Raw genomic sequence first — 13,851 nt, forward strand, 5'->3', positions numbered from 1 at the left:
ATTTATCAATCTGAAATACTTCTATTCAACCAGTATACTGAGATCTTAAGATCCATGAATGGATCTTTTAATCCAGCTTGGAGGAGAAAGTGGCAGGTAGATCTGAGTTTGGCCAGTAGGTTTGATTTAAACAATCTGGAAAAATCTGGCAAGTGCTTTTGACTGGAAAAAATTTTAGAATTGGCTTTTTCTTGAGGAAAATGGATTATAGAGGATTAATAACTCTTGGTCTCGGTGGGTTTAATTGGGGTCTGTAGCTCAGAAGTTAGGTGTGAGGCCTTAGGTGTAATTCCTACTGCCGAAAGGCTTTAATTCTCTCCTTCCACTTAACTGGGCTGGCAAAGATAGGGTTATTATCTATTTAGTGAACCCTACTTGTGGAATTGTTAAAAAGACCAGCTGGCCACATAGAATCCCTTAGTTCCCAGGCCAGTTCTGTGGTCTAGACATAGAAGGTGGATTATCCAAAGAAGTGAAGGTTTGAGACCCTCATGAAATTTGAATGTTTACTATTGTGTAGTGGATTCAAGGTGCTACAATTACCAAGTATTAGTGTCCTCTTTCAGAGAATTCCAAGATAGTACCCATTTAAAAATAAGTTGTCTGGAGTGTTCAAGTGGCAGAACACTTAATCTAGCACGCCAATACTAGTTTAATGCATGCAGAGGGTTCCTGTAGTTCAAGTCACAGACAATAATGGTGAAAATTAAATCCCAACACCATGTACTTTAGAACTACCACAAAATCCAGTTTAAGACTATCTGCCTACTTGATGCCAATTCCAAAGCTGGCTCTCTGGCTGTTTTTACATTATGTCAGTTCTCTACCATGTTGGTTCTGGGGATTGAATTTGGGGCATCAGGCTTGGTGGCAAGCATATTTACTGAGTCTGCTCACTGGGTTCCTTGAAACAGAGTCTCACTATTCGACTCTTGTTGGCCTGCAACTTTCTGTGACGATTGGGCTGGCCTTGATCATGAGATCCATAGGCCCTTGACTCTCAAGTGCTGGAATGAAAGACCTGGTCCTCTGAAGAAGCTAGTGTTCTTATGCACTACCTTCAGACACCAGAAGAGGGCATCAGATGCCATTACAGATGGTTGTGAGCCACCATGTGGTTGCTGGAATTTGAACTCAAGACCTCTGAAGAGCTGAGCTATCTCTCCAGCCCTTAAATCTAATTTTTCAAAACCAATTTAAACATACCTTAAAGGCCTGAAAAGTGTTCTCATACAGATTGTAAGCCACTGTTCAAGCTGTTTTCTATATATGTAATTAAACATGTCATGATCCTGTTTTACTGATATAACCATAGGAATGCCTAGGCCTAGGAAACAGGCCTAGGTGTTGTACTATTTGTGTGCGTGCCCACCCATGCAGAGGTCAGAGCAGGATGTGGGGTGTCTTGCTCCGCAGAGCTCCACCTTACTGCCTTGAGACAGGATCTTTGTTTTTAGCACCACCCAAAACCTGGCCTTGGTGCTTTAAACAGGCACTGAGCATATCGTTCTCTTGTGTGCACTTCCTCACCCCCATATCAAAGATGTTAAGGGTTTTATTACTTAAGGAATAGTTCTACCTTCAGAGGCTTGGAGTTGGAATCCTTGGGGCAACAAGGAGGACTGTAAAATTACTGGCAATTCTTAAAACCTCTCCTGTTAGTTCTTTCCTGCCACTGTTTGCTTCCAACCTATCAACAAACATGTTTATGCACTGAGCGTGTAAATAAAAGACCATGGAATTAAGGCTTGGCATTCACTGTATGAAGTCCTGATAAAGCACAGGGTTCAAATATCCCATCTGCATGGGTAAGCAGAGGGCCACTGAGACAGATAACCATTCCACATACAATGAACAAGTGTACACAAAGACCTGCCTCTCTACAGGAGCCTTGATTCAGAAATGTGGCTACAAAGACTCTGAGAGCTCACTTCTTAGCCTGAAGAGTTAACAAGCAGAACACACTGGCCAGGAAACAGCAATACTAAACTTTGAGCAAGAATAAAGGAAAATACAACCTAAGCTAATCTTTAGTTGGGCTTTATAAACTTAGAGAAGGATACTGCAATAGTCACCTTTTTAACCTCATAAAAATATAAACAAAGTTGGGTCTGGCGAGAAAGTTCAGTGGTAAAGAGAACTAGCTGCTGTTGTCTAGAGGGCCCAAGTTCGACTTTTAGCAATGTGTGGTGTAGGCATACATCTGTACCCATATTCATAAAAGGCAAAGTTACCTCTAGACTTTTAAAATAACTGCAGAAAGACAGTACACCAAGCTGTATACCTTTATACATTCATAAGCACAAAGTTTATTCCAAATAAATCGTTCTATAATTACTGAAAGATGTTGTATGGCTTGGCCATGTATCTCATAAAGCCTCTAAAACATCAGTGTACAAAGCTATACAAATAAATTAAAATCTAGACTGATACAGTCTGTAAAATTTCTTTCAGAGCACCATATTTATAAATCATGTATGCTTTTTAAGCGGGTAAAAGAAAGGATGCTTTAGGGCTTCTTTGAGAGTGATTCTTTTGGCTGGATCATACTCCAACATTTTCCCAATGAGGTCAAAGAGAAGCTCATGCTCGGCATCCTGAGACAGCATAAACTCCTGAAACAGAAAGACAAACTCTTACTGCTGTACTTTCTTTCTCCAACATAAAACAGAAGGAACCATTCACCCTCATGGGATGCCAGGTTACCAGGTCTCTCTTTTAAACCATTATTAAAATGGTTCTAGTTAGAGGGAGGGGAAAAGAAGCCAGATATAATAGTGCACACAACACTGGGAGGCTGATGAAAATTTCTGAGGCTCTCCTGGCTAATATGTCCCTGTACAAGACCCCATCTCAAAAAGCAAAATTCAGGTCAGAAACAGAGACCCTCAGAGGGTGAAGGCCAACAGACTATAACAGCCAGGGCTCTCTCCACCCCAAAAGTGGAAGCATGCAAGTCCCGGTTATTTAAAGATTGTCCAAGGCCTACCTTCAGAGGTTTACAGCGCCGAGAAACATATCTGCCAGCAGAACTGTGCTCATCCCAATCCAATCGATCGTGATGGAAGTATGTGCGTTTCCTAGAACAGTTAAATGTTCAATTACCATCCTGCCCTCCCCAGCTCGACACAGCAAAGTATCTGTGCATGAGTTACTAATCGAATCCAGTGGTATTCACTACTACAGACGACATGACAAGTAAAACATACCTGGTTTTCTCAATCATGTGCTTTGGCAGTGGTCCAAGAATCCTTTCCATCATTGCTAAATGTTCCCTGCTATCATGAGTCTGAAATAAAAACACTTATTAACTTATACATCACGCCCCATTCAACAATTAGTTCTCTAGTTCTAGCTGTTTAGAAGTCACAAGAAAGATAATCATCAAAATGACATATGGCTCAAGCTGCAGGACAACAAAGTATTATAAGCCTCAAACTTGCCACTGTTCTTCCCTAAATGGTTGGAGACAACTGCTTATGATAATGGTAAAACTGCCAAGACAAAGTATACAATCTTAATTCTTGTGTTGTGTAAATACATTTTTTAAGAGTAGTTTACACAAATACATACTTTTTAATGCAAAGTCACTATAGCACATCATTCATTGTCACTTACCGGAAAAACTGTAAATCCAAGATAATACTCGATAAGAATACATCCTATACTCCAGACATCACATGGTTGTGACCACCCTAGGGCTGCAAAGCAAACACAATGTCAGTGTAGAAATCCTCACTGTTTCTGAAAGACATTTTGCCGTAGAATTCAAAAATAATTTTAAGATTCTGGAAATAGAAACTGGAAATTCTGAGACCAAATTAGGCTAATAAAACCCTAAAGTTCTCAATTGCCCTGCCCTCGATGTATAAGGTGCTTGATTAATCTTGCATTTTCATTTTCTTTACCACACTCCAGGAGCACTGAATCGCACCATATAGTCTCTCTGACGTACTTAGGTGCATGGTAGGCAATACAATTTGTTTTTTTGTTTTTTGTTTTTTTTTTAAAAAGATTTATTTATTTATTATATATAAGTACACTGTAGCTGTCTTCAGACACACCAGAAGAGGGCATCGGATCTCATTACACATGGTTGTAAGCCACCATGTGGTTGCTGGGATTTGAACTCAGGACCTCTGGAAGAGCAGTCAGTGCTCTTAACCACTGAGCCGTCTCTCCAGCCCCCCAATTTGTTCTTTAAAGTACATTCTTTAAGTCAGACTCTGGATATGTAGCTCAGATTAATCTTGAACAGACAATAAAATGCCCACTCAATAAAACATTTCTCAAAAAAAGAAAAAATCTCCTTTTTAAAGGCTAAGCACCACTTGCTAATTTCACAGGCGGTTTGTGGAGACTTCAACGTTTGTTTGTGGAACAGGATCTCACTATGTGGCTTAGGCTGGCTTCTAACTCAAGATATCTACCAACCTCTGATTAAAGACATGTGCCACCGTGTCCAGCAATTTTAAGATTCTCAACATAATTTCTAATACTGTTGTTTATTTTTCTTTTTCATTATTTTTGATAATCCTGGGTATTGGTCACAGGCCTTGGCAGCTTAGGCAAAAGCTGTACCACTGAGCTGCATTCCTTAGTCTAGAGTATTATTTAATGAGAAAATAATCAACAAAACAGTCATACAAATAATACCCAAAACTACAAATTTTACGTTGAATTCAATAAAGCAGCACACCATTCCAGCACATCAAGTACTGACCTAGAATGACTTCTGGTGCTCTGTAATGTCTTGTAGATACCAATGTGCTGTGATGTTCGTCATCATATGTTGCACTCCCAAAGTCCACCACTTTAATATCGGGATTTACTATAGTGCGTTCATCACGTTTCTGAAAGTCACAGGTGACAAGTTATAAAGTCAAACTGCTAAGACAAAGTATCCATCAGCACTATGATGATCACGCTATAAGGTACTCACCATTTTGGGATTATAAGCCTCTGTGTAGTCAGACTTCACAAATAAGATGTTTTCAGGCTTCAAGTCTGTGTGAGTCAATTTATTACTATGCAAAACTGGAAAGAAGTACATAGTTACTTTATAGTCTCAGCTATCAAAACAAAATCATAAGCCCTTTATTGTGACATATGCCTATATTCATAGCACTCAAGAAGTTGAAGCACGGAAATCTAAGTCTACAACCAGCCTAGATAGGAATGAACCATTTTTGTTTGTTACAGGGTCCCTTCTCTATAGCTCTGGCTTTCCTAATACTTCCTATGTGGAAGAGTCTGGCCTTGACCTCGGAGATTGGCCTGCCTCCGTTACTTGAATGCTGTGATTAAAGATGCTTACCACTCAGCCTAGCTGAGATTGTCATAAAAAACAAGATGGTCTGGTAAGACTGCTCAGTGGCATGGAATGTAATGTACTATTCTTCAAGACCTGGGTTCAATTCCCAGCACCCATATTAAGTGGCACAACCACCTGAAACCTAAACTCCAGGGGATCTGATAGCCTATGATCACGTTTATGTCGTACACACATGAAAATAACAAAATTAAACAAAGGGGGGAAAAAACCCTCTGGTATATCCCTATACACTGTAAAAAGTAACCAGCAATCTTCCTCCAGTAAAGAATTCCCTAAAGAAGGTGTAGGGAATCTATGCCTGATAACAAACGATTTCCATCCATATAATGCTCTATCCACAACGTCTGGGTGGTGATACTAGGGCAGGATACTGAGATCTGAGGCCATCCTCAGACGATCAGACTGTCTCAAACCATCAGGGACTGAATCGTCGCCAACTCTAGTGATGCTGGATGTACTGGTAGCATTACAACCTTAGAACTAGGATAGTGTACAAGGCTGCCCTGGACTGTACAATGAGACTTCCTCAGTAACAGAAGGAAGCTGAGGACAGCTCCCATCAGTAATCCCAGTACTTAGAAGAAAAGGTCAGAGGGTTGCCAAAAAGGACAATGGTAACAGGGTATTCAAAGACAGGCTGGTTAACATATCTTGTTCCAGGGGGTAGATAGAGGGCTGTCTTAAACTGAGGTTTAGGACTGGAGAGAGGGCTCAGTAAGTAGGGATCCAATGAGATCCAATGCCCTCTTCTAGTGTGTCTGAAGACAGCTACAATGTATTCATATAAATAAAATGAATCTTTAAAAAAACCACACACAACAAAATCAAACTGAGATTTGCTGCATTTCAATTTTTTACAACTCTAGGCTAAATCAGTCTCATGCATTCATTCACCTTTTGTCTTTTGTTTTGAGATAAGGTCTTACATAGCCCAGCTGGCCTCAAATTTAGATAAAAAGATACTTGAAAATTCTGATCTTTCGGAACTGGAGATGGCTCAGCAGTTAAGAGCACTGCCTGCTTCTCCAGTCCCGAGTTCAATTCCCAGCAGCCACATGGTGGCTTCACAACCAATATTAGGAAACACTCATGTATTAAATAAATCTTTTAAAGAATTATCTTATGTATATGAAGAATACACTGTTGCTGTCTTCAGACACACCATAAGAGGGCATCTCATGCTCACTACAGATGGTTGTGAGCCACCATGTGGTTCCTGGGATTTGAACTCAGGACCTCTGGAAGAGCAGCTTCAAGTCTGTGTGAGCTCTAAACCATTGAACCATCTCTCCAGCCCATTTTTTTTTTAAAGATTTATTCATTTATTATATATAAGTACACTGTAGCTGTCTTCAGATACACCAGAAGAGGGCATCAGATCTCTTTTACAGATGGTTGTGAGCCACCATGTGGTTGCTGGGAATTGAACTCATGACCTCTGGAAGAGCAGTCGGGTGCTCTTAACTGCTGAGTCATCTCTCCAGCCCTCCAGCCCATTTTTTAGAAAGGTAAATAAATCTTTAAAAAATAGACTATAACTATTAAGATAAATATATATTCAAATCTTTTTATTTTTTTCCTTCTTCAAAACAGGTTTTTGTGTAGCCCCGGCTGGCCTTGAACTTAAGAGATCCACGCGTTAAAGATATGCCCTACCACTGCCTGGCCTTTTATAACATTTTTTTTTTTATTTACTTATTATATGTGAGTACACTGTTGCTGTCTTCATGCACACCAGAAGAGGGCATCAGATCTCATTACAGATGGTTTGTGAGTCACCATGTGATTGCTGGGAATTGAACTCAGGACCTCTGGAAGAGCAGCCAGTGCTCTTAACCACTGAGCCATCTCTCCAGCCCCTTTTACACTATTCTTAATAAGGTTGCTATCTTTTAATCAGCATCCAATCCCCCGAGTTGTCTGTATACTCTCAGGCCAGGCCAGAGCTTTAAATCTCATTTTGTAGTCTTCTGTAGTGATGGGGACAAAGAAAAAGGCCTCATTTCTCTCACTGACCTAGAGTTCCTAGTTCCCCCAGATTCTTCCTTTTAAAGATCCAAATTAGTTTGACATTAGTCTCAAACTCACATTTTAGAAGGAATGTCAAGAACTTACAGTTTACAGATTTGCATATTTGATATGCCATCTTCCTGATATGATCCATTCGAAACGGCAGAAAGCTGTTTTCCTTAATGAAATCGTAAGTACTAAGCCCCAGAAGTTCAAACACAATGCAAATGTGACCTCGGTGCTCAAACCATTCCAACATCTGGACACAACGGCTATAAACACATAAAAAAAAATAATTCAATAGAGCTTACAATTCAAATCTTTCTGAAACTATTTAAAGTTTTCATCTGATACTTACAAAGTACTATGGGGGTCTGTTGCATTTAAGTGTTCCAAAACTTGTATTTCCGATTGAGCAGCTTCACAGTATCTATCCACATTTTTAACTATTTTTACCGCTACATGTCTACCTCCCCTGTTAAAGAGAATAAACCTAAGTTTAAAAAAGTGATAATCTAGTAGTTCACAACTGTGGGCAGCTCCAGTTCCAGAGGATCTAATGCCCACATTTAGACACACATTCAGGCAAAAACCAATGCACATAAAACAAAATAAAAAAAAAAAAAAAGATGATAATCCAAGCTGGTAATAATGGCATGCCTTTAATCCCAAGCACTCTGGAAGCAGAAGCAAGAGGATGCCTAAATTCAGAGTCAGCCTGGTCTACAGTGAGTTCCAGAGAGGAACCGTCCCAAAGAAACCAAACCACCAAACAAACAAAACCCCACACACCACTAAGTAACGACCTTTAATCATGAGTTATCCTTTGTTCTTTCAACTAAAGAACATATACATGAACAGTCCAGATTAAGTTAATACAATATGGCTCATCACTAGGTTTTCTATTTTTAACATTTGTCCCTCCTCACCTGCCTACAAGCAATTTAAGAGATGTATCAATCACATGCTGGCTGTCTCCCTGCTGACTGACTATAATAAAGAACTGATGGTCAATAGCTGGGGCAAGAAGTACCAAGGCAAAGAGGCAAGAGAGGTGTGGGATTCAAAAATCAGAAGAATTGAAGAGGACATTGAAGGGAGCAGGGCAGGGAGGTAAATAGACAGCCGGCTGGCAGGTCTCAGTCAATCAGAGGTAAGTTTAAAGAACAGCTGGGACTCTGCCTCTGCTAAAGGTCTAAGTTTAAAGCTGGATAAATGTTTTCACACCATTAGCACAGCACCGCAGGTCCTCAAAAAGTCCTATAAGAAAGTTCCCTTTATTCCAGAGGATAAAAAAATAAAGGTACAGAGAAAAAAAAATCTTTAACAGTTGTGTTCTGGTCTTAAGAAGTGCAGAATTCGGGCTGGGAGGGCTGGAGAGATGGCTCTGTGGTTAAGAGTACCCGACTACTCTTCCAGAGGTCCTGAGTTCAATTCCCAGCAACCACATGGTGGCTCACAACCATCTGTAAAGAGATCCGATGCCCTCTTCTGGTGTATCTGAAGACAGCTACAGTGTACTTATATATAATAAATGAATAAATCTTAAAAAAAAAAAAAAAAAAAAGAAGTGCAGAATTAATTTCCAGTACCCGCACCAGGCCACCCAGCTCACAACCACCTATATGGACACACTCTTCTGGCCTCTGCACTCATGTGCATGAGCGCACACACAAGTAAACATAAAAATCACCGTTATTAGCATGTTGAATCCCTAGGTCAACATGATCATCAACACAGGCTGAGCAGTATGAAAAGCAGTACTGAAGCATGATGGGCCTCAATAGTCCTGAATAATCACACTTTTGACACCCAGCTCTGTCATCCCAATTCATCTAAAGAAAATCAAGTATTCCCATGCTCTTTGGTGCTGGAAATTAAACTCCAGAGATGTCTGTCCCTCTCCAACCAGGAAGCTGCACATACTATTTAGTTGGTTTCGTTTAAAAAAATACAAGAGGTCAGGTATGATAGTACACACCTTTGATCCCAACACTCAAAGAAAGAGGTAAGAGGATTTCTGTGAGAGCTCCAGGCCTGCAAAGTGAGAGACCCTGTCTCAGAAACATCCCAGAAGCATAGGTAGGTGAATCTAAGCAGTAAGTATGCCAACCTGGTCTAGCAACTGAGTTCCAAGGGCTGTTACACAGAGAAATTGTTTCAAAAAACCAAAAAGGGAAAAAATAGAAACTTACACTTTATGATCGATACACTCCACCACTTTTCCAAAAGCACCTTCACCTAAAGTATCAACAATTTCATCTAAAAAAGAGGAATACATATCATTAGTAACATGAAATGAGAACAATGTACTTACAAGCGTTATCAATGCAGATTATTCTAGGTGATGCTGCAAATTTCCTTATCATTAATTACTTATCAGCCAACACCATCCAAAAAACAAACTATTCTTAGATCTAATTTCATTCTCAGACTAATTTCATTAACTTGATTTACTGCTCTGGAATTTGTTTAATATTAAAACTCCAAAGAAAGTAAAGACAATCCCCTCCCACCAAAAGAAATGAAAGCAAAACAAAACAAAACAAAAACAGAAAGAAAAAGATTTCCAAATCCCTGAAACTTTAATCTATATAAATATATAGATTATGTTATCTGAAAAGTTAATAAGTGTTGAAAAATATTCTATACATCTTGCACTTAGTACGTCTCCACTCTGACAGATCAGGTGACCCTCCTCATCATCCTCTACACTCCTCGATCTTTTCCTTCGGTGACTCTTCTGGAAACGTCAAGTGGGCGGCACCAGCACCAAGATCCAGCCAATCAATATACCCGAGTGAATTCAGGGCAGAATACGAAATTCATTCAGCGGGGAGATATTCAGGCATTCAGATACACGCCAGGCCACAAACGGTTGGCAGGAGCAATTTCAAATTCAGTCCCCAGAAATTCACAGGGCACATAGTTTATGTTAACAGGAGAAAAACATGGCAAGGAACAGATTTTCAGATAAGATACTTCAAGTGGTAAGGCAACAAAACATAAACACATTTGCTTTTCTTCTTAAAAAACAAAAAGCTCATCTGTGGCAATCACTCAAACACAGTGTCCTAAATTAATACTACAAAACTGTAGGATGCAGTATTTACCTTACTACCTTGTGGCCAAATTAAGATTTGGCCTAACTAATCAAGAAAATAAATATTAAAACAGTAGATAAAACAATAGTCCTAATTTGGGAAGGAAAAAAAATTTTGTATATAACACTATAGCATTTAAAATGTTATCTGATAGGTTTCCAAATTAATACATGACACTAATTTCAAATCTGTATCTTAATGAGAAAAGACTTACTCAACATGTTAATAAGTCATAAATAACTAAAACTAACAAAAAATACCTAATTCTTTGGAATAAACTGACAACTTATCAAAATAACATTATCTTGAAATAACATTGAGAAAATCTTTCCTATCATTTCAGAACTAAATATGCAGTTTTCATGAATTTCTTATGCAATGCACAAATACTAAAAGAACAATACTCCTGCAGGGTAGAGTTGTGATGACTTTTATCTCAAACACACACAAAACTGCTTCCTGTTCTCCATGGGAAATGAAAACTTCAATGTTTAAAAGGTGCTCATACCCCATGTGAACGACGATGTGACGTGTGGTGGTGACTCCTATGTTTGCTTTTGTAACTGCTTCTTCCACTCCTACCAGAGGACTTGCTACTATGATTCTGGTATCTGCTTCCAGGTTCTCCATAGGGATACCCTGGCTCGTAGGTCATGTAGTCATTCCTGTATTCATCAACATAGCGTCGGCTGTGATAGGCTTTCTCATGTATGAATCTACTTTCCAGATAATAGCTAGAAGAGAAAAAAAGTTTTGTTTTATACACCAAACAATTGCAGAGTAGAGAATTGAGCTCAACGCCTATGTCCACTGAACTAGTCCTTCGATTATGCAGTTAATACCAATTATATCAGATACGGCCCCCAGAATTTCATGCATAGTAGACAAACGTTCCTGAGCTATATTCCCAGGCTAAAAATCTATTTTATACTGCAGTAATTCATGTGCCCTGTAAAGACTATTTTTAATTGTGTGTGTCTGTATGGGTAGAACAGAGCATCAGGTCCTCTGGAGCTGAGTTACAGGATACAAGGGTAGTGCCAGAGCTTTAAGAACCAGCTAAGACTCCTTATCAGCCCATAACTGTCTATCTTACCTGTCCGTTGTTTTGGAGTGATTGTATTTGCATCGCTTATAATCACGGGCACTGCTATGTGATCTCTTCCTTCTTTTATGACTGCTGCTGCTTCTCCATGTTCCATAATCCCAATCTCTTTCATCCCAGTCAGGACAGTAAGTTCTCTTTGAATGTCTCATCTATAAAAGACAATTTTTACCAGTTAAATTGTATTTCTGTGACGTGCAGTAGTAAAACTCTGCAAATTCCCACTAGTTTTGATCTTTCCCCCTTCCCAGATGGTCTCACTATGTATATGTAGCTCTAGCTATGTAGACCAGGCTGCCTTTGAACTCAGAGAACTACCTGCCTCTTGCCTCTGGAGTACTGGGATTAAATCCATGTCACCCCCAGCACTGACCTTTTGTTTTAAATCAAACAAAAGGTTCTGAAATTGTAGTCAACTGCCTAAAATCATAAATATTATTTCAATGCCTCAGAATTTGCAATCTGAACTTTACCTTACCTTGTTCTCACCATGCCCAAATTCGTAAGTGGAAAGAGTTTCTATATAACTTAAGCAAAACATATGACAGCCCTTTCAGAAATTCAAATTACAGGTTCAGGAAATCCAATTTCTACCCAAACTAAGTCTACACCCAACATAACCATAATTGACCCTAATTAAGAAGTTTTTAAAATGTTTGGATGTTATGTGCTTGTTTACAACTCAAAAAAAAGAAAAAAAGAAAAAAGTTGGTCAGCATATGACCTGACTTCCCAATGCTCCTTCACGAAAATTTCCACAGTCCCTGCAGATACCCTTACTGCTAGCAAAGGGAGACGAGGAAAATCATGAAAATATGGGAGGAAAGCCTGAAAAGGAAAACAGCTCATCATGGGTGCTCGCGGATCTGAGTCAGCAAAATCCGGGCACCGCCGCCAATAAAGCCAATCTACTTCACAGGGCAGGCCAGGAGGATGAAAATAGGGCGGCTTACTGAGTGCGGAAGTGACATACTCTTAGGGTGTTCCCCTCCTGTTTCCTGAAGGTAAACAACTGCCACTTTACAACTTTATTTACAAAGGAAATTGTCAGGGGTTGAAGAAATGGTTTGGCCGTTAAGAGCACTGACTGCTCTTCTAGAGGTCCTGAGTTCAATTCCCAGCACCCACAAGGTGGCTGACAAAGGAAATTGTCTTTAACTTTTTTTTTTTTTTTTTTTTTAAAAGACAGGCTTTCTCTGTGTAGCCCTGGCTGTCCTCGAACTCTGAGATCTGCCTGCCTGTCTTCCCAGTGCGGGATTAAAGGTGTGCGACACCACAGCTCCGCCTTCTTGAATTTTAATGTTGTTACAAAGTACACCCTTTGAACCCTGTTTAAAACAAAGAGGATTTCACAACCTCTAGATACCTAACTAAATCCTAAACTCTTCCTAAAAAGCACTCGTTCCTCGCTCTGATAAGCCCTGTCCCGGTGTGCCATCTATTTTCAATATGCTCGATTTTGCTTTCGTGTTGACTGACTGCTTCTGAAATTCTTCGTCGAAGCCGGGTTTTGTCATGGCGAAGGCTTCTACTCAGAACTGGGGTGACAGCCTGCTGTGAAGCTGACCCCGCAGCGCCCACCCCAAACAAGATCACCTCGGCGTGTGGGTCCGGCCTGGTTAACAAGACCTTTCGCTTCAAATATAAAGAAAATCAGCACCAAAAACTGCGCCGAGCCACCACCGAGATTAAAACCAGTACTGATCGAGTTTAAGCGAAGGCCGCGCCCGGCGCCGCCATTCGGAAGGACGAACGCGGCCTTCCCCCTACCGCCATCTTAGGTCTGACCGCGGTCGCTGAGGCGCTGGCAGCCGGCCCGCCCTCCTGGGACGCGGAGCCTGCCGGCACCGTCCCCACATACACAGAAGCTGGCGGCCAGAGCTCTACAGTCGAGGCAGAGCCCCTTCGCGTGGCTGCGACAGGAAGAGCTGCGGCGGGGTCCGAGGAGGCAGCGGGCCCAAGGAGACAGCGGGACAGCGCCGGGATAGGAGGAAGGGCCCTGACAGAAACCGCGTCTTACCTTTCCGCAGAGACTCCAACCCTGAAGACAAAGCTCTCAAGGCGACGGAGGGAAGTGTGCAAGCGGCAGCAACGACCTCTCAGCACAAAATGGTGCGAACAACACCAGCAAGAGATTCTTGTCCGAAAACTGGTGACGTAGATGGGCGGGGCCTACGCCGGCCCTAAGTGCGCAGGCGCGGGCCCGCTGCCCATTCTATGGGCGTGGGAGGGAAGACCTGGGCTTTGGCTGTTGTTGCTGTGGCTTCTCTTAAAGGTTCTTAGACACTGCGGGTTAC

General features: G+C 40.8%; 1 protein-coding gene across 2 annotated transcripts; it reads right to left on the reverse strand.

Annotated features, from left to right (window-relative positions):
- Positions 1 to 2,281: 2,281 nt before the first annotated feature.
- Positions 2,282 to 13,707, reverse strand: Clk1 (CDC-like kinase 1). 2 transcript variants are annotated; one of them, NM_001106913.2, is given in 13 exon segments: positions 2,282 to 2,615; positions 2,990 to 3,080; positions 3,210 to 3,289; positions 3,619 to 3,701; positions 4,724 to 4,853; positions 4,943 to 5,037; positions 7,451 to 7,617; positions 7,704 to 7,820; positions 9,541 to 9,607; positions 9,998 to 10,088; positions 10,958 to 11,183; positions 11,546 to 11,706; positions 13,575 to 13,707. In NM_001106913.2, coding segments are annotated over 12 exon segments (1,452 nt in total). In that variant the 5' UTR covers positions 13,575 to 13,707; the 3' UTR covers positions 2,282 to 2,471.
- Between the last annotated feature and the right edge of the window lie 144 nt (positions 13,708 to 13,851).

This window comes from Rattus norvegicus, chromosome 9, assembly GCF_021556685.1.
Source record: "Rattus norvegicus strain SHRSP/BbbUtx chromosome 9, alternate assembly SHRSP_T2T, whole genome shotgun sequence".
Lineage (NCBI taxonomy): Eukaryota > Metazoa > Chordata > Mammalia > Rodentia > Muridae > Rattus > Rattus norvegicus.